At 39.7% G+C, this 25,571-nt stretch overlaps 1 protein-coding gene across 1 annotated transcript in view; it reads left to right on the top strand.

The window, feature by feature from the left end:
- The window catches only part of SPAG16 (sperm associated antigen 16), a 404,854-nt gene that overhangs the window by 178,540 nt on the left and 200,743 nt on the right, over positions 1–25,571 (top strand). The window contains 1 exon segment of the mRNA XM_075755745.1: positions 21,943–22,086. Within this exon segment, the coding sequence (XP_075611860.1) occupies positions 21,943–22,086 (144 nt within the window).

Here is a 25,571-nt window from a genome sequence, read left to right as displayed (position 1 = left end):
TGTTAAATGTCTCCTGTCCAACTTGCAATTGATTTTTTTTTTCCCAAAGTTTACAAATTAACAAGAAATTGATTATACTGTCTATCGGTTCTCTCCTGCCATAGACAATTGCAAGAAGCCTGACACTAGAAACCCCTGAGCACCAGCCAGAAGAAACCGATTCCAATTGGCGTGAAATAAGAGGATGCTTTCTATTCATACCTCTCTAGTGTACCAGATTTAGTGTGACATATCAGGTTTTTTGCCCTGCAGAGTTCTGCTGCTACTGAGCTGCGTGGTTCCAAAGCCTTCCTGCATCCCACAAGAGTTAGGCCATCATCTTCCTCATCTTCAGCCTGCAGGGAATACTCTTGCAGCATGTTACGTGTAGTCTAACCATTTCTTCCAAGTAGTATAAGTGAGTTTGTGTGTCAGGATCTCTCTGTGTCAAGCACTGGCATAACTATGTCAGTGATCAGGTATCAATGAATGATGGGGAAAAAAATACCAAACAGACCTTTTAAGGACTGGAAATGACCTGTATGTGTGTATGTGCCTTGCTGAAAAAAACCCGTTCCTTCCAGAATCCCAATCTTTACATTTCTTTCTCTGACACAAACACTTCAATTTTAAGAGCATTTCTTTGTTTAGAATGGTGTGACTCTAAGAAGCTGCTCTCTAGATTATATGCAAAACTAAGATTTTTTTTTTTTCTCTCTCCCTCCCTCCCCACCTCCCCCCCCCCCCCCCCCCCCCCCCCCCCCCCCCCCCCCCCCCAGTACATGTAAAATCAAGTATAGAGTTAACACAACAGGAGGACTGGTCTTTGGGGTTGCTGAATCTGGTGTTGGTGGATTAAACTGAACTGTATTGCTGCACTTTGGTAGTGGTCTGTTTGAATTCATGCAAGGCTGCTAGAAAATAGATAATTTTTCATGTGTGTACATATAAATAACTATTTTGTTGGAGCAATTAGCTGTAAAGGTAATGTCAGAGTACAGGAGAGAGAACTCTGTTGTATCTCTCATTCTGAGGTTTTTTCCTCCTGTGATCATTTATCACCTGTGTCAATTGCTGTGTAACATGATTCCATCTTTCCAATTTTATTCTGTTAGGCCTACCTTTTCCTCAATTCCTGTAAAAAAAGCTGTCATGGTTTTGTTTATTTGAAAAAATGCCCTTTTCACATTCCTTATCTTACAGAGACTTTCTGCTCAAGTATCTGTCAGTGTGTCCTTTATGGATTGATTGCACATCGATTTCATTCTGTATTTGAAATATACTTTCTCTTCTCTCTTTCCCCCTATGCATATGTTGTAGCTGCTACTTTTGCATCATGGTGTTGCTGGGAAAAGGATGTTTTACAGCTCTGGTTCTCACTGTTTGGGGTACAGTACAAAAAATTGTCTAAATGTATATCCAGTGTTTCTTCCACATTAAACCATTAGGACATGAGAAAATGTGAAAAACGCGTGATCTGTAAAGTAAAATGGCAGATGGAAGCAGCAGCATTTGTTTACTTGCTGAGCCTTTTCACTTCAAAGGGAACTGTGAACCAACCAACATCACCTATTGTTTGATTATCATTTGATAATTTGTGTTGGGTTTGTGTGGCAAGCTTTTGGTAGCGGGGGGGGGGGCGGCTACAGGGGGGGCTTCTGTGAGAAGCTGCTAGAAGCTTCCCCTGTGTCTGACAGAGCCAATGCCAGCCGGCTCCAAAATGGACCTGCTGCTGGCCAAGGCCAAGCCAATCAGCGCCTCTGTGATAACAACATACTTAAGAAGGAAAAGAACCAGAGCTTTTGCAGCCAGAGAGAGGAGTGAGAAGATGTAAGAAACTTTGCAGACACCAAGGTCAGCGCAGAAGGAGGTGGAGGAGATGCTCCAGGTACCAGAGCAGAGATCCCCCTGCAGCCCGTGGTGAAGACCATGGTGAAGCAGGCTGTCCCCCTGCAGCCCATGGAGGGAGGATGAGGGGGCGTAGAGATTCCACCTGCAGCCCCTGGAGAACCCCACACTGGAGCAGGTGGAGGCACCCAAAGGAGGCTGTGGCCTGTGGGAAGCCCACGCTGGAGCAAGCTCCTGGCAGGACCTGTGGCCCCGTGGAGAGAGGAGCCCATGCCAGAGCAGGTTTGCTGGCAGGACTTGTGACCCCGTGGGGGACCCACACTGGAGCAGTTTGCTCCTGTAGGTCTGCACCCTGTGGGACAGACCCACGCTGGAGCAGGGGAATGATGAGAGGAGTCCTCTCCCGGAGGACAAAGAAGCAGCAGAAACACCGCGTGATGAACTGACCGTAACCCCCATTCCCCGTCCCCCTGTGCCGCTGAGGGGGGCGGAGGTTGAAGCCGGGAGTGAAGTTGAGCCCAGGAAGATGGGAGGGGTGGGGTGGGGGGAGGTGGTGTAAGATTTGATTTTATTTCTCATTCCTCTATTCTGTTTTGCTTAGTAATAAGTTAGATGAATTCCCTCTCTGTTCAGTCTGTTTTGCTTGTGACGATAGTTAGTGAGTGATCTCTCCCTGTCCTTATCTCAACCCATAAGCTTTGCATTACACCTTTTCTCCCCTGTCCAGTGAACGAGGGGAGTGATAGAGCAGCTCTGGTGGGCACCTGGCCCCCAGCCAGGCTCAACCCACCACATAATTTGAAGGCAGATAGCAGAGACCCAACTTGCAAAACTGAATTAATATTTTTTCAGAATCCCTTGCAACCAATCTAAGGTAAAAATTCCAGGTATTTTACTACTAGTGTTTTTGCACATCTGAGAAGTAAAAAAAAAAAAACCAAAAACCCCAACCCACCAAACCAAACAACAACAACAAAAAACCCCCAACAACAAAACCCCCAAAAAAACCCACCAAACAACAAAACCCCCCAAAACCCAAAAAACAAACCAAAAACTTTGGAAGTTGGTTTGTGTTATATCTTTCTGAAGTGTGATCTAGAATCCTTCAGGGAGGAAAAGAAAAATAACGTAAATAGAAAGAAAAAAGTTACTGAGCTATAGGTGTTTCAACAGGAATTCAAAGAACAGAATGAGTTCAATCTGAATAGCACTGCTGCATCTCTAATTAGCGCCCTTTTAACCTTTCCTCTGTCCCCAGGTAGGGTCTGTGGTAGGTGAGCAACTCATGGGCTTATCTGCTCCCTTACTACTTTTGAAAGGTGTGGGAATAGTTTTCAGTTTAGTAAGTAAATTCTGCCATCTGGTGATTGCTGGTGTGTGTGGGGGGGTTATTGCTGTGATGGAATTTGGCCCTTTGAAAGGGAATTTCCTCTATTGCCTCTTCGCTGTCCTTCTGTTTTGCAGTGATGGGACCTTCTTTGTACGTTATACTGCGAAGGCAGTGAGGTGCCTCAGGATGACGAGCCTTGCCAGTCCAATACAACTGATCCTTTGCTCCCAGCATATATTCATGATGTTTGTAAACCGCAGCATAGTGGCTCACAGCCTTGTGTAGCCTTGTTATAGCTAAAACTTGCTACCTCTGCCTTTTTCTTTTGCTCCCAGTACATCTTTCTTTCTATGCATACGTTATTTCTTTGCCATCGCCCACTCGAATGCTACTACTCCTGGTGCCTTTATGCTCCCGACGTCCCTCCTGCTGTGCTGCTGCTGTTGTCTTCTCTTCCCCTCAGCCAGCTTCATCAGACTTGGGCTAGTGTGGGAACTATGCTATTATACTTTGCTTCTAACAGGCAGGAATGTTTGATACAGCACAGGATTCCTGATGAATGGTGTAAGGATCTCAAGCTAATCAGCCTTTTACTGCTGCTCCTGCAACAGAACTCCTTGTCCTTCTTGTGTAATCCTGTCCTCCTCCCCGCAGTAGGTATCTGTGTGCCGCGTAGAAGCTGTAAAAGGCAGAATTGAGCGCAGAGCAATAGCATGGTGCTGGCTGCTTTCTCCAGTGCCCCTGGATGTGCTCAGTGTACTCGGCTGCGCTCATTTGTTTTGTTTGCTTTTTCGGAAAGATGCAAGGAGGAGGAAGCTCAGGCAAATCAAAATACCATCTGTCTAACCTCAGGACAATGTTTTCCTCTATCAGGCAGAGAAACGGTTGTTTAATTAAGCATCAAGGATGGTGGAACAAAATGGCAAAAACGGTCATGTCTTTCCCATGTGGGGTGTAGCACATCAGGTGTCTGTGTTTAGAAAAGGCCTCCAGTCCCACATTTACCTACATGTGTCATGGGCCACAGCCAGCTCCAGGGCTCTGCCACGGCAGACACTGGGTGAAGGGAAGGGTTTCAGGCAAGGTGCTCAAACAGTCCGGTACCTGTACACTCAAAGCCACGAGGGGTTTTAGCAGCTCTTTTAGAGGAATGTTTCTTGAGAGGAAGGGTTTTACAGCTTGTCATCTTCCTAGTGTAAATAAGTTTTGGAAGAGTATTTGGCTAAATCATGTTGAAAGGACAGCTAGCTAAATCAATAGAAACAATTTCACCTTTCTTCCCTCAATAGAATGTTTATGCTATTGCCTTTCTTAAAGTGAAGTTTTCCATTTTTTCTGTAAAAGGTGAGCCTGTACAGCTGACTGGATGGCACTGGAGCTCTTCAGCAGGTATCGATATCCAGTGACTTCAGTAACAGTTATGTAGGGATGTTAGGATGACCAACAATTATTTCTTGGAAGAAACATAATGTTTTTTAAAAAGAACTCTTTAATCTCGTTTGCCATAATCTACAGTGGTGATTAACAGGCAACGCTCTTCCTCAAAGTCCTTTTGATTTAAAAATTAAAAAAAACCAAAAAACCAAACCAGTGCATTGCTGTTCTTCAGTGGATGGTAGCCAGTAAGGATGCAGGTATAAAAGAAAAGGAAAGATGTTACCAGTATGTCTTTTGAGACAAATGTAGGCATAAAATTTTGTAAGAGCTAAAAACCTTAGCAAAATAAAGTACTTTCTTAAGCATTAGAAGTTTAATTTAAAAGAAAGCTGGTTCAAAAATACAGGGGGTGGGGAAGGAAACAACCTTGCCCATGTGTTTGAAACCCGTAGGACCTGCTGTGCAGCCACCACAGGATGCGCTAGTGAAGGTTGACAGTACTCAGATCCAATGGGGAAAGCCACACTGCTTCTCCTAATTTCTCTTGAAATTAAATTTTTGATTTGCTGTTAACACATACAGAAAGAGGAAAATAATCCTTCTTGCAAACAAAAGTAAGAAAATTACATTTAAAATTGTAATGTCCCTAAGGGAAAAGATATCTGTGCTGTATTGTTTACTGGGATGTGTCTCAGCATGGTATCCAGTTCTCCGTATTATAACAACTCTCTTGAGGTTCTCATGGCCTCTAAACAAGGTCACTACATAGTTTGGGAAAAAATAAATGGAAGGATGGTCTTGTATTGCTGTCTCTGGCTATAAATCTTACTGAAAAATGCATGTATGAAGTATGTGTGTGCTGTGTAGATAGGAAGAAAGAGATTTGAATTTGCAGGTATTGTGTCACTGAAAAATGCTAGGCAAATTTGCTGTCACAGGCAGTGTGAAAAAAAACATCCTATGTGTGGAGAGAAACATGCACCAGAAGAAACATAGAAATGGGGTTCAGTGAGGTGATGTTTTTAGACTGATGTCTCTAAAAGCAGAGCAAGAAGGTTGTCATCTGGGAGAGCAATGAGTAGCTACACGACAGTGACAGACAGTAACGCCGTAACAACTTTCTGCATTTTATTCCCCTCTCATTTTGGAGAGTGAGGGCCTTAGCTTAATTCTTAGAATAATTTTTTGAGTTTGAATAGATGAAAGGAAGGAAGCAGATAGTACCTGCAGCTACACAAAAAAGAGCTTTTCAAGTCATTAAGTGAACTGTCTGTATGTAAGCATGGGATCAGTGGATCATCATAGCACATGTGTCATTGGCGCTGTGTGTCTGTACCAGTCTTGCTCTTCCCGGTGTGGTTTGGCCTTAACCTTCTACTGAACTTCTTGCCTTGCATTGGTGCAGCCATGGCGTTACCCTGGGAGAAGCCCAATGCTGCAGCAGTGGCTTCGGAAGAATTTCAGAAAGCCTTTTAGGAAGATGGTTGTATGGTATTCCTGCAGGAAACTATCACTCTCTCTCATAAAAAAATGTTAAAGACGTGTCTAAAACCTTTCGTGCTTCCCTTGAAAAAGGAATATTTGGCTCTTGGTAAGAAGAGACAGTAACAAGAGAGATGGGAGCTCTCGCAGTAGCTTAGTGGAGAGGACCACAGCTCGCAGCAAACCAGCAGGTAATGGAGATGCGCAACTTCATGCTGAAGCTGGCAAACTTCTGTCCTCAGGGTGCTCCATGCTTCTGTACGCAGCTGTGGCTGCTGGTGCGGTGGGTCACTACTGTGGATGTTGCCTGAGCTGTGGCTGCTGAAATTTGTGTACTTGCAGTGTTTTCTGCGTTTCTTTTGCTTGTGGTTAGCTAATTAATAATTTTCATTAGTTATGGTGTGAGGGACTTTATGGAGAAGTGAATTAATACTTAGTTTATATTAAAGAACAACATGACTGATGTGCTAATTACACAGATACTTGTTCTCAATATTCTACTTTATTATATACAAACATGAAGGCCAGCTGCAATAGCAAGCTCCGGTAAGATATACACACACAATAACAAGGGCAAGATGAATTATTTTTCAGGTTCATAAAACGTATTTTTTTTTTTCCACTGTGTGCAACTCAGACAAGAACTGGAGTATCTTCTCACTGGATATGAGGGAGCTGGGAATAGGGGCTTGTAAGTGCGTACTCGCTGTGTTGATATCAACTACTCTTCTGTGCAAGTGATATAAGTACACAGGGCAGTAGTTAAGTTTAAGGATGTAATTAATCCTACTGACACCAGAATAAATTGCCGTAGTTTGTTCATCTCTGCTTTGTGGAGCTAATTGTGTGTATAAAGTTATGTATGTAACTTAAGTGTTTGCCTTCATTACAGTTGGAACTTAAAGCACAATACAGGGTCATATTTTAAAATATTGTAGTGACACTCCATTTCTGTATCCCCTTCAATTAGCCTTGTTCTTCCGAATTTGCTCTTATTTCGAACACTTGAATTTGTACAAAGAGCCCAAATTCCTCTCTTCAGCTCGTTATCTGTGCAGGAGTGGGTCTTAAATACAGCATTATAAAACTATGTTATGCATGTACATTGTATACCCAGGTACATGCATAAGATCTATTTATTATTTTTAAGAGAGATTTTAGGTGCGGTTTAACAGACTGACATATTTTGGTACAGCTACCTTCTGCATTTTCTGACTTGCAAAGCCTTAATGGCCTGCGTACATTTACTTGTACAGGTTTGCAGCGGTAAAATAAACTAGACTAGATATATTTCAGAAGCTTTAAAACTAGTTTAAAGTAGATGTTTCTATAAATCCCGATTTTATTACTGTAAGTGCAGTTATTTCATGGAATAGGACATAGGGTATTGTTTCCTTTTGCACTGCTGCTAGGTACACGCAGCTCATCAGTGGCATTTACAGAGGGAGAATCAAGCACATTAAGCAACTGTTTGCACAGTGCTATATGCTGAAATACTAAGTCAGTCCAAATTCCCATGAACTTTAATGGTGTTTTTTTTTTTCTTCTAAGCAATTCTCTGTACAAGTCCCATTAAATGAAGAAAGGCTTTCTATTGATTACATTAGTTTTAGCATCTGGCTGCAGGAATTCAAGCATGACGACTGCAAAACTCTATCCGTGTTACACGTGAAGGAAAATAATATTTTGGTGTGTAAAGAAAACTCTTGATGTTAATGAGATTCCTGTGTCTATAGCCCCAAACACTGCTTTGTAAGTGGTCAGCAAGAGGTACTCTTTCAACCTGTAATGCAACTGATGGGTAAATGTGAATTTGTTGGAACAGACCTGGAGAAGACCCCATTTCAGGGCAGCTGCTGCGTATTACAGGCATGCCTCTGTGGTACACAGCACTACTAGAATTCCTGCTTTTTCCAAGCCACATAAGGAATTTTGCAAAACCAGACCCCGGACTTGCTATGGCTGTTCCTTTGGATGTTTTTGGTGTGGGCTGGGGAAAAAAAAGGAGTTCAATGTCTCCGTTGCTGGCTTTATGATCTCCCACCTTACCTAGCAAACAGCTCTGCTTTTGAGATAGTTTAAGCTATACATGCTCAGATTGCTTCCTTGTTTACTCTGTGTGGTAGGGGAACCAACAAGGCTATTTTTGGATGAATATAGCTTCATATAGAGTGGCTCCCCTAAAATCTTTGGTTGGGGGTTTTTTTTGATGTTTCTGTTTAGTGGATATTATTATTTGTTTGTAGTGTGGTTGTGGGTTTTTTTAAAGTTAGATGGCTTTTAATTAGAAAATGAAACAATATTTATATCAAAATTGAAGTTAATATGATGTGAAGTATTCTGCCAAATTGGAGTAATTAATGGTAATAAAAATAGTCCATGTAATTTCTGATTTAATGGTGATTCAAACTCTTATGTTTCTGCATTTGTAACATTGCAGCAGAATCTTCTGTGGTGTTCTTACCTTAAGCAATCTACTTTAAAGTACTTATATAGGAAGCATTATTTAGTGCTTTTAGGATTACACTAAACTAATCTAAGATGTGCCTCATTAGTTTTCCTACTACGTGGAATAAAAAAAACTGTCAGCTTTGGTCTTTAAACTGCATTTTGCACTTTTACAATTACCATATTGAAGATTTTTTCTGTTTTTTTCTATGACAAATAGACTGTAGAGTTCTGTTGCGCTCTCTACTTCTACAATAACACTGAGCTTGCAATAGGCATGATGGGGGAGTCAGTCTGCAGTATATATTGATCAAATGTAAATGGTATTATACAGATGTTGAAAATATAACGTGTGATAGAGCTAATACATAATATAATTGATTGGCTGTTTTTGTAAAGCTGATCAGGAATTGGCCTTTAGCTTGCTGGGTTTTAGTTGGTACAAGGGGATTATTTTTAGTGGTACAAAATATTCTGGTATTCTGAGTTAAGAGGAAGTGGAGCTTGTACTTTTTAAAAAAACAAAACCAAAAAACCCCACAAACAAAACCAAATTTGCATGGTCTGTCTGGCGATACTATACAGATGTCATGCATATAGGTATGGTTGAAAAATATACAGATTCATCAATGACAAAATGGGCAATCAATGAGTATCCTAACATTTCATCCAGAAGATTTCTCTAAAGCAGCTTTGGCAAGTTTTTGTATGTAGCGTGCCAGATTCTGTTCACTGATTAGTCAATGTCCTGGTAAAAATATGCAGCAATGCAGATACGCTTCAAAGGAAACTATTCTTTGAGGTTGTGCTTAATATCTTTGCTTCATCAGAAGTAAATCTTGCAGCTATATACATGAAATTTTCTGAATGACTTGTGCAAGATGCAGTGCCCTAGTTCATCCATCTTTTTCTTAAAGACGTGATTTGTTTTTTTACAGAACAGATGGCGTAATAATAACATTTCCTGTAAGTCTAGTATCTCTCACGTCAAAAATAAGCAGAAACCTCTCTCCTCATTTATAGTCCTCTGGTGCCTTAAAAACACACTAATGTTTACAAGTATAAAAAAAACAAAACAACCAACCAACCAAAAAAACCTCCAAACACTTCAGAAAAATTGCTGGGTTTTTTTCGTAGCATTTCATCAGAATCTGAGGTCCTTAGTTCTCTGAAGGATAGTATTGGTCTGCAAACCAAAGTTTAGCAACTTGGGTGTTTTTCATAAATAGGTGTGTGATGTGCATGCTGTGGGACACAAAATGGTGGCAACAAAATGAAACAGAGATGTTTTTAGCTCTTTTAAGACTCAGACATAGGATACCAAACACTTAAAAAACCGTATGTCTTTCTATAAATGGACTCTATCTTTCCATTAGACTGGTGACAGAGACTTACAGCACTGACAGGCAACTTTCTCCCTCTTTTTCCAGCTGTGGAAGGAAGCAAGGCTGTGTCGTGTACTTTAAAAGTACATATTTGTTAGTACTCATTCATGAGCACTGAAGAAAGCAGCGGTTGTCTTTTGAGACTGATCTTTATCCTTCATTATAGCCCAGTTTGAAGTGAATCAAAAGTCATTTGGAAGCAGGATAAATGCTGAGCCTTGAGGTTAGTATTGCTATAAATTTGCAGTTGTTGAAAATAAGCCATGATTTTAGTTGTGTGTATGTTTTTACCCTTCCAGCACAGTTTACATAAGCACTGTCTTTGTAGGAGTCTTACTTTTGAATGCTTACTAAAGACAACAACAGCTAACAAAATGGTGGCACGGAGGGATAGAAAATCTTCTTGATACTGTATGATACTGTGTTCAAGAAGATTAATGGTAGCAAGCTGGTTAATAGGCTAACTCCATGGCACAGCAGAAGATTTAGCTTATAGGACCCATCATAAGATTTAGAACCACTTCTGAAGATGTGGATGCGGCTGGTTAATGGTAGCAGATAGTGAGAATGCTAAGAAAGGTGAAAAACTGAAATCTGGAATCCCAGCGTTTTCATTTGGAAGTGACTTGGGAAGAGGCATTTTATTCTGAATATGCTTTGAATTGAAAATTTGGATCTTGTACGACTCTGAGTTTTTGGAGGCTTGTTCTGTAGACATCAGTAAGTCTTGAAAAGCATCGCGTTAACAGCGTGAAGACAACTCTCAGGTAATTCCTTTCAGGTAACTCCTGCAACTTGACTATAAGGCTCCCATATATTTCAGAGAGACTCATGCTTACCAGCAATAATTTTTAATATGTATATGTTTACATGATTTCAAAATCTTTATAAAGACTGGAAACGCTTTACTGAAGAAACATACTCTCTGGTATGTTATAGTTTTTGGGTCTAGGAGGAAGCAGAGAAATACATAGCAATCCGGAGATTTGACCATGGAGTTTATTATTCTGTGTGCAGTCAATGATCATTACACGAAATATTTTCGGGGTTTTTTTGGGGGAGGGGGTTTCAAAATTTAAATGTTGCATTAATTGCAACTATTGCATCTATTAAGATGACAATAGTATAAATGGCATTTTTCTGAGAGAAGGGTGGGAAAGCAGAATGAAGAAGTCTCATATTTTTTCTATCCCAAGTTGTTTTTCGCTGTGTGTGCAGAAAGTTGAAGGGAATCCTGAGACCTTTTTCTAATTTTCGTAAAGAAATGTGGATCTGGGTCTCTCTAAGGTTGTTTTCCAGTATTGAAGAGCTTTGCTTTCTGCTTTGCTCCCCATAATGCCTATGGACAGCAAATTGTGGGGCAGGGGGGAGAGAAGGGGAGAGAATTTGCCAAACATGCGAAATATTGCATTGCAAATAGTCTAGAAATTACATGGTCTTAAAGAGCTTAGCTTTGCCCAGTAGAGTAATGTTTTTCTGCAAGTGATTGTACATAACTCCGTAGCAGAGCCATGAACTGCAAACAAAAAATATGACTCGATTCTTCTAAAACAGCATTACTTTGTTCAAGTCTCACAGAACATTTAAGGAATTTTTAACCTCAGTTAATACTGTCTGTAAAGATTTAATCCATAGAATTTTTAAGGAATGATGTGGTAGAATCTATCAGTCAGTAAGCCTATAAGTCAATCTTTTCTATGGGTATTCTCTCTCTGATATAGTAAACAGAGTATAACATGCAGCTGGAGAGTGAAGCTGTCTTGATTGTAAAGTTCTGTAAAATTAAAAAGAGCATAATTAACTATTGCAACAATTTAGCAGAGCAAATGGTGGCTTTTCTTGCATTTAAGGTTTTAAAATACGTATTGTGTGCCTTTCTAAAGGGTAAGTTTGAGTGCAAACCAATGCACTCAATGATTGGGCGCAGGAACCTCTTGGTTGAACTCCGCAGCCTGTGTTTCAGTTTGAGAATTTGCTTAGGAAATCAGTTCCGTTCAGCATTTTCATTAGCAGCGAGGGTGATGGAATACAGAATAGCTTATAAAATATGCAGATGACACCAAGCTGTGAGGAGTTGCAAATATCTTCCTGTATCAGCTCAGAATTCAAAATAAACTTGGCAAATTGGAGAGATGGTCTGAAATCCCCAAGACGAAATTCAATAAAGTGCCATATGATATATTTAGGAAAAAGAATTGAGATACACAAGTACAAGATAGGGAATACATGTCAAGAGAGAAAATGGGTAACAAAGTCTGCAGTGCATTGGTGTTGTAAACTAGAGAAATGTAATTCTGGAATGTGTGAAGAGGGATGTGGCATCTAAAATGCTGGGTAATTATTCCAAATTCGGGTTAGTGAGGTCTGAGTTGACATACTGTTATCCCTGTTTGGTCATGACTTTTTTTTAAAAAGTTTAGAATACTGGATCAGTTAGAGGATTGAGCTTGCCTAATTTACGACAATGTAGTAACAACCATCCAATATATGAAGATGTTAAGACAAAAGTTAGGGAGTAATCGTTCTGCATATTTCTGAGAGACAAGTTAAGGGAAATCTATGGAGATTGCATTCAGAGTGATGAGAGCTGTAGTTTAGAAAATGCTTTTTGAAGTATGAACCTCAGAAAAAGCCATCTAGAGGTGTGGTAGAACCTCCTTTTCCTTGAAAAGTTATACATATCTATATTGGGTGAGTCTACACAATCCTTCCTTAGGTGGACTAGATGATGCCTTTCAGCATATGTGTCTGTAATTCTGTGCAGGAGATCAGAGTAGAGAAAATAGCTTGGAATTTTTTTTTTTTAATCGTCATGGAAAAGTTGAACGGCCCCCTTCAGTGGGAAAACTGTGCGACTGTTGGGGCAGACAAGCTACTCAACAGAGCTTGGCAGGCTGCCCAGGGTCTGCAGCCTACAACTTACGGACCACGGATAGGACTGGAGAATTACCGTAATCCTTTCTGAACCTGAAATCCGTTTCTCTCTCATACATATTTTTTCACTTATAAAGATCGTCAGAGGAGGAACATGATTTATAGTAATCAACTTTTCCTCTTAGTCCTAACTGTGAAGAAACTATTTATCCCACAAGAGTTTCCATTAATCTGTTAATGGAAGCATTCTTCAGCATTACGGTACCGAAATAAAGCACAGAGCAGAATACCCTGCCCTGCCTTCAGAAGGAAGAAACACAAGAGGAAAACTGGCCTTGAAGAGTTAATGCTTTGGTTTCTTATTAATTTAGAAAAGAGAGTTGACAGTTTGCTCTAATTGCAAATTGTATTTTTGAATATTGTCTTTTATCAACCTTCGTAATTTAACAGAATTTACCAACTGGCAAGTTTCAAGCAGCTTTTGTTGCAAACTCTTATATACCACAACACTGCTCCTAATCATCTGTGAAAAAGCTGCCATGCAACAGAAGACTGGGAATTGCTAACAGTAATGATGAAAACTAATTCAACTAGCCCACAGGTAGAAGCTTTTGTGAAAGCAATCTGCATCTTTTCAAGCTGGTCAAGCTAAAATTGCCTTTTAGAAAAGCAGTTTGTCCTTCATTACGAAGGAAGACAAGCCGCTATCTCAGTACCCAACAAGTATCTAATGCACAGGTCAAACAATAGGCAACAATTATACATTGAATAGGGAAAGTTTTATGCAAGTTTGCCTACACTGCCTTACCCTTTGCTTCTCTGCCTGTGAAGTGGTTCACAACCAGAGGTGCAGTGTAAAAATGTTTGAGCTGTTCCTTTGCCAAGGTGTGCGCATGGTCTAACCCTGGTTATCTATAGGCTCTTCCCTGCTGCCCTAGAGAGTTGTCCTGTGAGCTATGATCCCTTTCAGAATTGCCTTCAAGACTGGGCAGATCTAAGCTAATCCTGTTTTAATACCTTTGAGAATGCTGTAATTTAATACTCATATGGGACTGCCTTTCCCTAAAAGAAAGTGATGTAGCATATTTCATAAAGGAACTGACAGTAAAAGATCAGTTACGTGGTGATGGGCAGTATGAATCATGGTATAAATCACTTCAGGCGAAGAAGTACAGCTTTCATTTCAGAGGGAAGATATTTGGAATGGACGTCAATGTTTTAACACGTTAATTGCATCTACTTGTTTGTTACAACTTTCATTCTCTCTCTTGTTGATTTAATTACTTCTTAAAGTATGCTGGATACCTAGTAAGTTGACTAAGCTTGCAAAATTGATTTATTTTAAATAAGAGCTACTGGAATCACAGGGAATGACTTAGTTGGCTGTTTTAAAAGCACCCTCGGTCTTACCAAAAATACCCCAAACTATTTGATCTGTTTGTTTTAGATTTGTCATCATCTAAACTGCTATGACAACTTAAATAAAATAAAATACCCCCAAACAATAGATTCTGCAGACTGAAAATAAACACAGTGGCCTTCTCTGTGGAGTAAGGTGGAGATCTGTTAGTTGCCTGCTGCTATGGTTTAAGGCAGGTTAGAAATGCACTGTTTCTGTAATGTGTATCAGCTGACATTGTAGACTACTGCTGGCCAAAAAAAAAAAAAATTGCTTAATTATCAACAACCTTGTAGGCAAAAGGAAGGAATGAATAAATAAAGATTCTCTAAGAAGTGAATTAGATTCATGCTGGTTGTTATTTACAAGCAGTTTAGATAAAAGGCTTAACATTAGGTTGCAGAGGTTCACAGTACACAAGACTATAATGACATAAACAATTTGCATGTTATTATATAGGTTCTAGAAAAATCCTCTTTCTCTGATCTGATTAAGAACTCTATCTTGAAAAGGATTATGTATGTTTTTAAGTTAATACGCTGTGAAATCATCAGGACTCGTGGCAGCGTGTAATTCAGGAATGTGCATATATCTTCAAAGATTGAGACATAAATAAAACACATGCAGATCAACAGGATAGTTTTGAATTTTTCTAAGACTTGATCTAGGGCCAAACTTCGTTAAGAATAAAATGATTTTGGACTCACCTGCATATACATAATCAGATCTGATGTGGTAAAACCTAGGTAGGTTACAACACTTGACTAATACAAATTAATGCGTTTTCATAATTGCATACGGAGTGGATAAACAGAAAGTGATCAAAGAGCATCACAAAATGAACTTTATTAATTTGTCACTACAACTGTGTCTGTATCTGTGAGTTGTAACAATGTGTTTAGTACAATTATTTGTGGAGGCATTGTATGTTGTATTGCATGTTCACTTTCTGAAGTTGTTTTTTGTTGAGAGGAGAGCTGGTTTTGGCAAGTTAACAGTGTGAATTTATTCCACTTCACAAGAATAAATATGGTTGGTATTGCTGTACAGCTAAGATTGAAGACTTTGTGTGCATGGTGAATAGAGTAAGTACAGAAGCTAGCACTAAATTATGGAGTCTTTTGGCCTTTTAGAGATATGGGGTCAAGTTTCTGGAAGACTATTTTCTAATTATTTTCAAAGGTGTATGAAGATCTGCTAGGGAGTCTTGGTAAACTTTAGGTATGTTGAGATCCTAGCTAGTTTTCTCCCTCCCAGATCCTGGGTCATAGGAGCTTGGGAAGCAGCCAGGAATTTCACTGGACAGGATTGAGATTTTTTAAGTGTTTTTGTGAGTGAGATCTATCGCTGACTTCCAGATAGGTATTTACATAAATGAAACAAAAGATGAGCTTTGTGCTATGAGTATTTTCCCCTATTTATGTTCTTTTTGTGGTTTGTGATTTTTTTGCTTTATCCTTTTTTGTTTTCTTTTTTGAAAGCATTTTCCCTCTTCGATTTTTGTCATGAAAAGATAAATTTATAAGACCTCAAACAGGAATGCAAAGCTTTTCAGTTATGCTACCTTTGCATAATAAAACCCTGAATTAAATGTCAGGGTTATAATTATTGCTGAAGTACACTGGCATGTGAGAGTGGATAACTCAAGCCAAGATAAAAAGGTGGCAGAAATAACTATATTAGAGAGATGTTGTTCAAAGATGACATATTAGGATAAATTGTAGTGGGCAAAATGATTGATTGGACTTTTGTGATGGTTTTGGTTTTAATTTATTGGTGGGTTAATCTTAGCTGAGGGCCAAATGCCCACCCAGCTGCTTGCTCCCCTTCCTCAGCAGGGCAGGAAGAGAAAATGGGCTGAGAAAGCACGTGGCTTGAGATAAATAAAAGACCAATTACTGTCATGGGCAAAACAGACTTGACTTGGAGAAAATTAATTTCCTTTATTGCCAATTAAAATAGATTTGAATAGTGAGAAACAAACATGAAAGCAGTACCTTTCCTTCCAGCCTCGCTCTCCAGCTCCACTCCTTCACTGCAGACCCCTCGACCCTTCCATGAGTTTCTCTCTGTTGCTCCTTCCTCCTTAGGCTTTTCCCCGGCTCTGGTGTGGGCTCTCCCCACAGCTGCGGTCCTTGAGGAACAGTCTGCACCAGTGTGGGCTCTCCATGGGCCACAATTCCTGTCAGGAAAACCTGCTCCAGCATGGGGTTGCTGCAGGCAATACCCTGCTCTAGTGCCATGGCGCTCTTTCTCCTGCTTCTCTGACCTTGGCGTTTCTCACTTTTTGTTCCCTCCTCCTCTTTTTCCAACATTTTCTTCCCTTTCTTTAATATTTTTTTCCAGAGGTGCCACCAGTGTTGCTGACAGGCTCCACCCAATCCTGTGGCAGATGGTGTGAACGGCTGGAACCAGCTCTGCCTGCTGTGGGGCAGCCCCGCCTCTCCTGGCAGAAGCGGGTGCTGCAGCTGCCCTGCTGGCAGCACCTCCCTGCTTACACCCTGTACAAAATGCTTCAGTTTGCTTTTACTCTTTCTAATTTTTCACCCCCACCACACCACCATTACGTAGAAAAGGAGGAAAATGGAGGAAGATGCCCAAAGATGTGGCAAGCAAAGGGATTAATTGCTTTTTTCCTGTCATTCCCTTTCTGCTCATGCAGAGAAAGCGAAGGGATCTTCACGAGTGCCAGTCCATCATGAGGTAATAATTGGCCATTCCATTGAGCTGAATATTTTTTTTTGTTTGTGTGGTCTCCTACCTCTTTACTTGTTGTAATTTTAGAGCTTTACTTTGATTATAATTAGATCGTTGGAGTGTGATTGCAGAGGTGAGGACTTCCACATGCAGCAGCCACACCTGGGACCTACCTGGGGGGTGGTGAGTGTTACCTCAAGAGCTGTTACAACTACAGGAGGTAGAAAAACATGGCTTAGGATGTGCAATCTGCTCATCCATTGCTACAGAAAGTGTTCCTAATGGTTTGGTTAACTTGTCTTGGGTCTCAGTGCGACTGGCCTGGTGACCAGCAAAACTGGGACTGGAATACTGTTTCAGCTTTTACAAGTTCTTTGGATTTTTATTTTTTTTTTAAGACAGAGTCCAGCAATATAATTAAGTGTATACATGCAAACGATATCACTGTAGGGCTGTTGATGCCCTTGTGTTTAGGCACATACTTGGTCTTGTTTGAGGCCATCATCGGTAGCCATCTTCTAGAATTCAGTGTGTGTTTTGTCCTTGCCTTCAAAACCCGCTCTGCTTTTCCATTCCAACTCACCTAGAGAGCCTGAGGGTAGAGGAAGAAATATCTGCAATTTCCCAACAGTTTCTGTTATAAACCTGAGGTTTTCAGTAATTTATAACTTCACTGAAATGTAACCACTCGGACCAAATTTTCCTGTGCTAGATATCTGAGTAAGGCTGAACTTTTGTATAAGAAAATGTTAACTAAAATGTTTCTGTGACCAAGAAAAATGTGTTTGGTATTTTAATCTTGGAGGAGCTCTGCTGCTGTCGTATTTTGGAGCAGGAAGTGCAGCAGAAGAGCTTTCTGGTCTGAAAGCAGCTGCTGGCATTAACAACAATCCTCTTTGCCAGTATCCGGGAATGCAAATAAACTTGATCAAATCACGAGGTTCTAAAAATTACGTATTGCAAGTGATATTCAGTACAATGCTGTGTTAGAATTTGGCAGCTAAATGCTGTCTATATTGAGAACATACTTTTCTGTATAACTTCTATATGTGAAACCATAGAAAACTGGATTTTGTCCTTATTTCTGCCACAGAGCAATTGGGTGAGGCTAGATAAGTCGCTTAAAGAGCTCTAAGCTGGTCATCAATTTTGCAATATTCATTCTCAGAGTATCTAGTTTTGAGACTAGGTTAGGTTTTTTTAGTTCTGGACGACTCCTGTTCCTGCAATCTACCGAGAGCTGTAGGTAGCTAGTAAAAGCTGAGTATTTGGTGATTTTGTAAAATATATTTTATCCACTAAAATTATTTTAAAATTATAAGAGCTTTTGTATGCCTTACTGTCGGGCATCTGTGCAACTGGATTTAACTACTGTTAAGCCTTAGCAAAGATTTGAGGTGATGCTCCCGTTTGTTTTATAATTGCCCTTCACATGTAAGCATGGTCTATTTTGGGCATCAAATGAACCGGGGCTCAGTAGGAACATTGCTACCTTAGGACTTGAAGGAACCTCAAGACGCCAGCCAGTCCGTTCTCCTAACCATGATGGAAGTAATCTATCTAGGTTATATGGGATAGGTGTGCTGAGAGCTTTAAGAACAGGGTAATGATGGCAGATGCCTGTAACCTTATTGCCAGGAAGTTTTCCTTTACATCTAACTAAAATCTCCCCTGCCTCAGTGCAGTGTAGTTGGTGTTTTTATCAAAACAAGCACACAGTTAAGGTTATGCAAACAGCTTTGGATTTAACACTTTTTAACCTGGAAGTTGATTTTATATGTGTGAAATGATCAAATGTAGTGCACGCAGAGACAGAAAGTATTTTGTATCTGAAGATACCATATTTTTATTTATGGTTCAGTCAAAATAAATTAAAATAATCGATGATTGTTTTGAAAGCAAATTACTAGGAGCGCTATATATCTACCATGGCAAGTGCTGAAGAGATGAGAATGTCTTATAATGCCAGAATGAGTTGTGTAAACATGGGTATTGATATACTCAACAGCAGCAAATCTCTGAGAGGTTTTTTTGGTTGTGTGGGGTTTTTTTTTGTTTTTTTTTTTTTCTTGGCTGAGTCTCCTCTGATCCTACTTCTATCCCAGAGGAGGAGGAAGAGAAAACTAATGTTCCTATCACACATGTTCCATTATTGATTTTCATTCCAATCTACCCAAAGTCTTCTGTGCTGGAAATAATTAGACCCTGTGAACAGAGATGAAGCAAAAATCTATACAATGCTGGATTGCCAGAAATGAAGACAAGGGTGCCTAATTAATGTTGCATATAGAACGCCTTTTGGATGAATGGGCTTCCCTTTCTCAGAAGCAGCTCGACAGTGGTTATGTCACACATTTGCTGTTAATTAAATAGTGTTCACTGCATGCCTGTAAAAATGGCATGGAGGAAAAAAAACACTGGACAGCAGCAGCATTTTGCAAGAGCTCTACAATTAAAAGCCTGTGAAAAATAAACTTGCAGGCTCCGTTCTGATGGCAAGATATTTTCTTCCATATGAAATTCACTTAATGGATTGTCTCAAAGCTCTTTAGGAATCTGTCGTCACAGAAGAAGTTTGGACGTTGCAAAAGTTGGACTGGAAGTGTGTAGGGAGGCGTAAGGACAGGAAAAATGTTCCTGGGAGCTGAAGCACGATGAACAACAGCACAGTTCACATCTGTAGGCAGCTATGGCCAAGCCGGAGGTTAAGAACTGCTCAGAAAGCGAGTCAGGATCTGCAGGAAACCAGATTAGCTTTGCTTTGAATGAAAGGTGAACTGAAGGTGGTGTAAGTAAGGCTGCATAACACATCTTGGGAACAAGAAGGCAGATACTTAGGAAGGATGTAAGAAAGAACTGATGGAAAGTCTTCACAGCAGGCATGTACTCAACAGCAGAAATATCTGGAGGGAAAAAGTGGAGGGTATCTGAAGTATCTGAAATAGATTAAGAGAAAAATGTTAGCTCTGTGTGTACGACACTGTTTGCTTGTTTGTTTTCTCCCAGTAACACAAAGATAAAGTTGTTACCAAACCAGAAAAATCCAGCCTTTTAACTGCACCATAGACAAGCCAGAATCGGTGATTAAGCTTCCTGCAGCAGCACGTGCTGTCAGTGGTTTTGCAGCAGGCATCTTCTCCTCCCTCGCTGGTCTTCCTGAATCCACTTCTGTTTCTTTTTCCCTTGCTACAGCCAGAGGAGCCCAGGACCTTGTTGCCAGCAAGTAAAAGATGCTCCTGCACTGGTCTCACTTCTGTGTGCTGCACAGCCAGATGCATGTCAGCAACGAAGGTCCTCTATGTTTTAGTGGCAGAAAGAAGTGTGTAGCAGCCCTGATGGATTAATCTTTATAATTATTAGCCTGCTCATTTTTCTGTGAAGCTGGCCTCCTTTTTAGCAGTCCCCAGAATAGCAATGCTATGTGCCTATGTATGCTGCAGAAAACAGTGTTATGTTGGGATTTTTGGAGCGTCAGTGGTCTCTGATAGTAGAGGGAGTCTGGGGGAGTTGTTCTCGTCCTGTAATTTGCAGGCCACTGGCGTGCCTTCTTTCAGCCTTTAATTTTCTCCTTTTATCTCTATTTCTTCCTTGCTCTTCTAGATATCTGTTGTGGCCAATCTAAGTGATACAATTGCTCTCTGTGCATCTCTGGAGAATTTAAATAGCATTGTTCCACCCTTCTCTTTTCTCCCTATAAATGCAAAGGAAGTTTTTCTTCTCTAGGCAAAGATAGAAAACATTTTTTTCCCCTCTAAGGAACTAGAGAATGAGTAAAAACCAAGCTCCTTGGTCGAGCAGATGAATTGAACTGATGAATCTGTAGGAGTCTTCCTAGACTGTGCCTTAAACTGCAAGAATAGATGTGTTTTCTGATAAAAATCTAGTTGACAAAAATAGGGTTTTAGCATGGATTTGATTGAGGGAATTATTTTTCCCAGTACAGTAGAAGCTGTGGTTCTGGTTTAGGAATTTTATGAAATGATTTGAGTGCAGGAAAAAGGTACTATTAAAAAAGAGATTTTTATAGTAGTATGCCTTCTAAGACCTCTCTTATCTTCACATTTGGCTGCTTAGCATCGTCTCTCTCTACTCTGAGTCTGTTTTAATAAGCGTTTTTCTCTGCAAACTGTCGGCTCTAATGCACAACTGAAATAGGGGCACACACAAGTTGTGATTCCTCTCCCCATTGTTGCATTTTGATTCTGAACTCCAGATTTAATCTATTGAAATAATCTACTCCTGGGATTTCAGTCATCTCCTAGATACTTTTTCATATTCAACAAATAATAAAGCATTACAATAATTTAAATCTAATAACTAAATCCATATGAAATAAACTACTTGTTATCTTTCCAACAGATTTGTTTTCTTCCCTGGATCCATTTTAAGCTGCACTGCAGTTGCAAAATCAAAAATAAACTGTTTTTTTCAGTATAGGGGGGTGATAAGTGTATGATTTCTATTATGTCCCTGTGTGCTACACAGTAAAAAATGAAAACATGTAACACATTGTGAGTATAGAATTGAAATGTGTTTTCTGAGCTAGTCCCAGTGAATAGGTGCTAAAGTGATGGCAAAGATTGTAGCTCCTGTACTGTAATTATCATTTGAGTTATTTCTAGGTGGTAGGAGACATTAGATCTGTGGACACAATGGGGGGTGGAGGGGGAGGAGCAAAGAGTCCTTTTGTCCTTTTTCCCTTCGACCATCAGCAGCAGGCTGATAAGCCAAGGCTTTTGAAGTTATTTTGGGTGTGGGGAAAAGCGATTCACATTGGTTCTGCTTGTTCATATATTATCCTGTTGCATGTTTGTAAGAACATAATCTAACAAAGTATTTTAAAACATATTTGAGCGTTTTAATCAACTGGAACTTCAACAGAGTGTGAAAACAATTCTGGTTTCGCAGAAGTCAGTCGTGTTTTGTTTTCTTCAGTAACAGCAGAAACTCATCCACATAGCATATATTTAAATTGTTACGAGCAGGGAAAGCGTTGCTGCTTGTTCAGTCCCTCCAGAATCAGAATCCTCTGTAGCTGTTGAGTTAAATGAATCTCACTGCTGTGTATTTCACATAAAATGGAACTGAGACAGAATATAACCTGCCTTTCTTTCCTGTTGTAGCTTGGCTTTACATCCCCAAAAAGACATTATAGTCACTGGCAGTGATGACCACCTCTGGAAAATGTGGGCTTTTCCTGATGGGAACATCATCATGACAGGCGAAGGTCACAGTGATTGGCTTTTGGGCTGCTGCTTCCATCCAAGGTTAGTGCAAACAGTCCCCTGAACTAGCACTAATCCCTTCTGGGGAGTGCTTGTTTGCTCTTTCTTTGTTCACTGGCCTGCTTTGATGACTTTCTATTCTCAGTGTAACCCTGCACTCTCTGCTGAATTTCCAAACATGTAGATAAATGTTCCTCTGGCTTTCAGTGTGTTGACTTAAGATTGATTGGTTTTAGTATTTTGTACATCTTAAACTTTGTCCACATGTCGGTGCACGTAACAAGGAGTAATAAGCTTTTTAGATATCACTGTATTCATTTTCTGTGTGTTCATGTGCTATAACAAACACAGTTCCATTATTAATAATATAGGAAAGTTGATTTCTTGTATTAGGCATTATTTGTCATATGACTATGAGTATTCAAGTTTACCTAGACAATAAGAATATAAGCTTTCCTTATTTCTCTTTATACAGATTTGAAGCTGAATTAATAAATTAAAGTGAACATTGAAAATAAAAACATATTTAGGCTGCAAGGGTCATGGAAATAGGCCAAATGTGAAGTAGATTTCTTGGTCGTTCTGTTGAAGAATAGAATGCCATTTTACTCTCTCAAGAAAAAAAAAATAAATCCATTTGTTAAGACCGAGTTAAAGTGATTTTGCATCAGATTTGTGAGGCTGTAGTTGTAATAGAGTTCTTTACAGTTAATATAATAAAGGTCTGCCCAGTTACTCACCTGAGGCTCACTTATAAAAAGAGCATTATTGAACCTCCAATCTTGTATTTTCATTGTATTTATTTTTGAAGCAATATTAGCTCCTTCCTTCATGAGAAGGAAAAGTATACTATATAATTTCATGGTTCCTCCCAATTTCTGATACTGTAATGAGTTGTCAAATGCACACACTTTCCTCTAAACACAAGAAAGTCCCCTCCCTGTTTTCAAAACCTCAAGAACATGCATCATACTTTCTGGTATGAATTAAACATGAACTTACTCTTTTGTGGCATCTTCTTAAGATGCTTGTGGTTCAGTGTTTGCTTTTTCATGTGTACATTCTTAGAAATAATTTTATATATTTAAGAGAATAATATTTGCCTTAACTACATGTAAAACAGGAGGAGAGAAATGGAAGGCTCAGCTTCTTATTTGAAGATGGTAGGAAAATTTTTCTATTACTGAATGACAGGTTGCTCAGAGTTTGTGAGCATGCTGGACATCTAAAGTGTAACTTGCGGATAAACAGAATGCTGCCTTACCTCTTACCTGTCATGAATATAAAACTCATCACAGGGAAAGAAAGGAAAATACAATTAGAAGAGTATGTTATCACTTGTAAAGCTGCTGGGCATGCTAATCAGATTTCGATAATGCATTGTTACCATGACACCCGCTGACTCAGAGACTCAAAACTATTTTCTCATTAGTCTTTGACCAGAATACAGTTCTTTCAATAGGCTTTCCTATTTCTCATTCAATTATTGAAATTAAAATGAGTTGAGGTACATCATTATTCTCTTGCAGTATAAATTGACTCCTGCTGAATGCTCTGGAGTGATTCAAAAGCAGTGCTGTTAAAATATTGCTTTCTGTTACTGGATAAAATATATATAATGTGGAAGAATACATTTAATCATACTTTTTTTTTTAAGTAGAGCACTACTATATATCAGGTGTTCCAGAAGCAAAAACAAAAATGGAAAGTTCTCATAGATTGTTTTTCTGCAATCAAATGTAGATAGCCTCTAGTTTTGTTCCAGGTTTAAAGATTTCAAATTATATTCATCCAAAAGTTGACAGAAAAATATTTTTGTCACACTGGGCTATTAAATTGTGATCCAGAAATCTGGGTAGAACTTCCACACTTACACGTTCTTTCCTTTTTGTCCCCTGTTAGATCATTTCTCCTTTATGTTTCTTCTCCCTATCTGTAAAATCAGGTTTAGAACAATCTCTGCCTCTGGTCTGAGAAACATCCTATGCGTTAGCCTCAGCAAGTGTGTGTATGCACAGTCATACATGCAAGTCTACTTTCAAACCATCTTTAGAGAGCATCAGAATAATCCACATGCTGACATTGAGTGTGCTAGTAATTTGAGGAGAAGCAAATCTAGAACTATGATGTGAATTTAACTGATGCTTCTGCACACACAAATGACTTGAAATCCCAGAAACCCATTTTTACATGTTCGCAGTGTAATATTACTTGAACAAGGGTCTTTCTCATGGTTGTGTTTGTGCCACCACAGTAAAGAGAGGTAAAGTTGCAAGTCTCACTGGTAGCTGTGAGGATCTGTCATCTTCATGCTAAAGGTGCCGTTGGGTTTATATATCCTCAGCTTCACCAAGAGCAATGAGAGCATATGGGGTGGTAGCAGGAGCTTATCTGTATACAATAAACCAGCAAAGTTATATTTTGGGCTCTGGACCTTGCTGACTGATTAATACTTAATAGTGATGAGGATTGTCATTTGAATCTTTCCCAGTACTGATGTGTACAACAATATTCTTAAGTGCTATGATGCCATTGAGCCTTTGGGGCAAAAGCCAGTGAGTTTCTGAAGAGGTGTTAGATGGAGAAGTCTCATTTCCCCCTCACAGACAATGTGCTTCATTCCACGATTATTTTTTGCTTAAAACCACAGAGGCATCTCCTTCACATCTGAGCAAAGTACAGCAAGGTGAGAGTTGTGTGGTTTGCTGAAGCTTCCGAGTCTGGTGGTGAGTTACCTTTTTGCATTGCGTTCAGTGCTCTTCAGTCTGTCCAAAAGGTCTTACTCCCCCATGTGCTCTCCCCACATGGCAGCGGCTCCCAGGACAATAGATGAGGAGAGCAGAACATCTCTGTTGTGATGCTCTCTGCAGATCTGAGAGTAGAATTTTGCCTAAAGCTTTTAAAATAAAAATAAAACTTGAAACAGGCTCCATTGTCTACAGAGTGCAGCAGCTGGAAGGAGGGAGGAGAACAGTGCTTCCCTTTTGAAGCTCAGGTGACAGCTGGTCAAACTGCAAAACCAAACAGTGTTTTTACTCTGTTCTGGCTGAATAATACTTTGCAGATGAATTAGTTGTTGCAAGTTCCTGTCGCTGTTGAAAAAATCAGGACTATTTTCCAACTTGCATTTTATGTGTGTGAAGGAGTTAGAATGACTTCTGCCACAGCCATCCACACGGGCTTCATGTTAGAAATCTGGCTAGCGGGAGAAAGAGCTGCGTAGTATACCTGTAGATACCAGGTGGCCTGAATGTTTGGAATAGCAGACAAAAATCTGCATCTTCTGCCAGTTTCCAGAATAAGCTGAGGATGTTAATGCCACACCTTTAAGAATCATACTCTAATTACACTAAGATATTTCAGGGCATGTACTAGATTTATTTATCTTTATTACTAACCTTCCTGGGTGGCTAAAGAATCAAGCTGTGCAGCATAGCAGAGGTGTTTGTTAATGTCCAATAAAATCCCAGTGAACAGTAAAATATTGTATTCTTGCTCCGTATGTGTGCTGGTATAATACGTAATGT

This window comes from Balearica regulorum, chromosome 6, assembly GCF_011004875.1.
Source record: "Balearica regulorum gibbericeps isolate bBalReg1 chromosome 6, bBalReg1.pri, whole genome shotgun sequence".
Classification (NCBI taxonomy): Eukaryota; Metazoa; Chordata; class Aves; order Gruiformes; family Gruidae; genus Balearica; species Balearica regulorum.
Note: the sequence above shows the minus strand (reverse complement) of the source record. Positions and strands in the feature narration are given on the sequence as shown.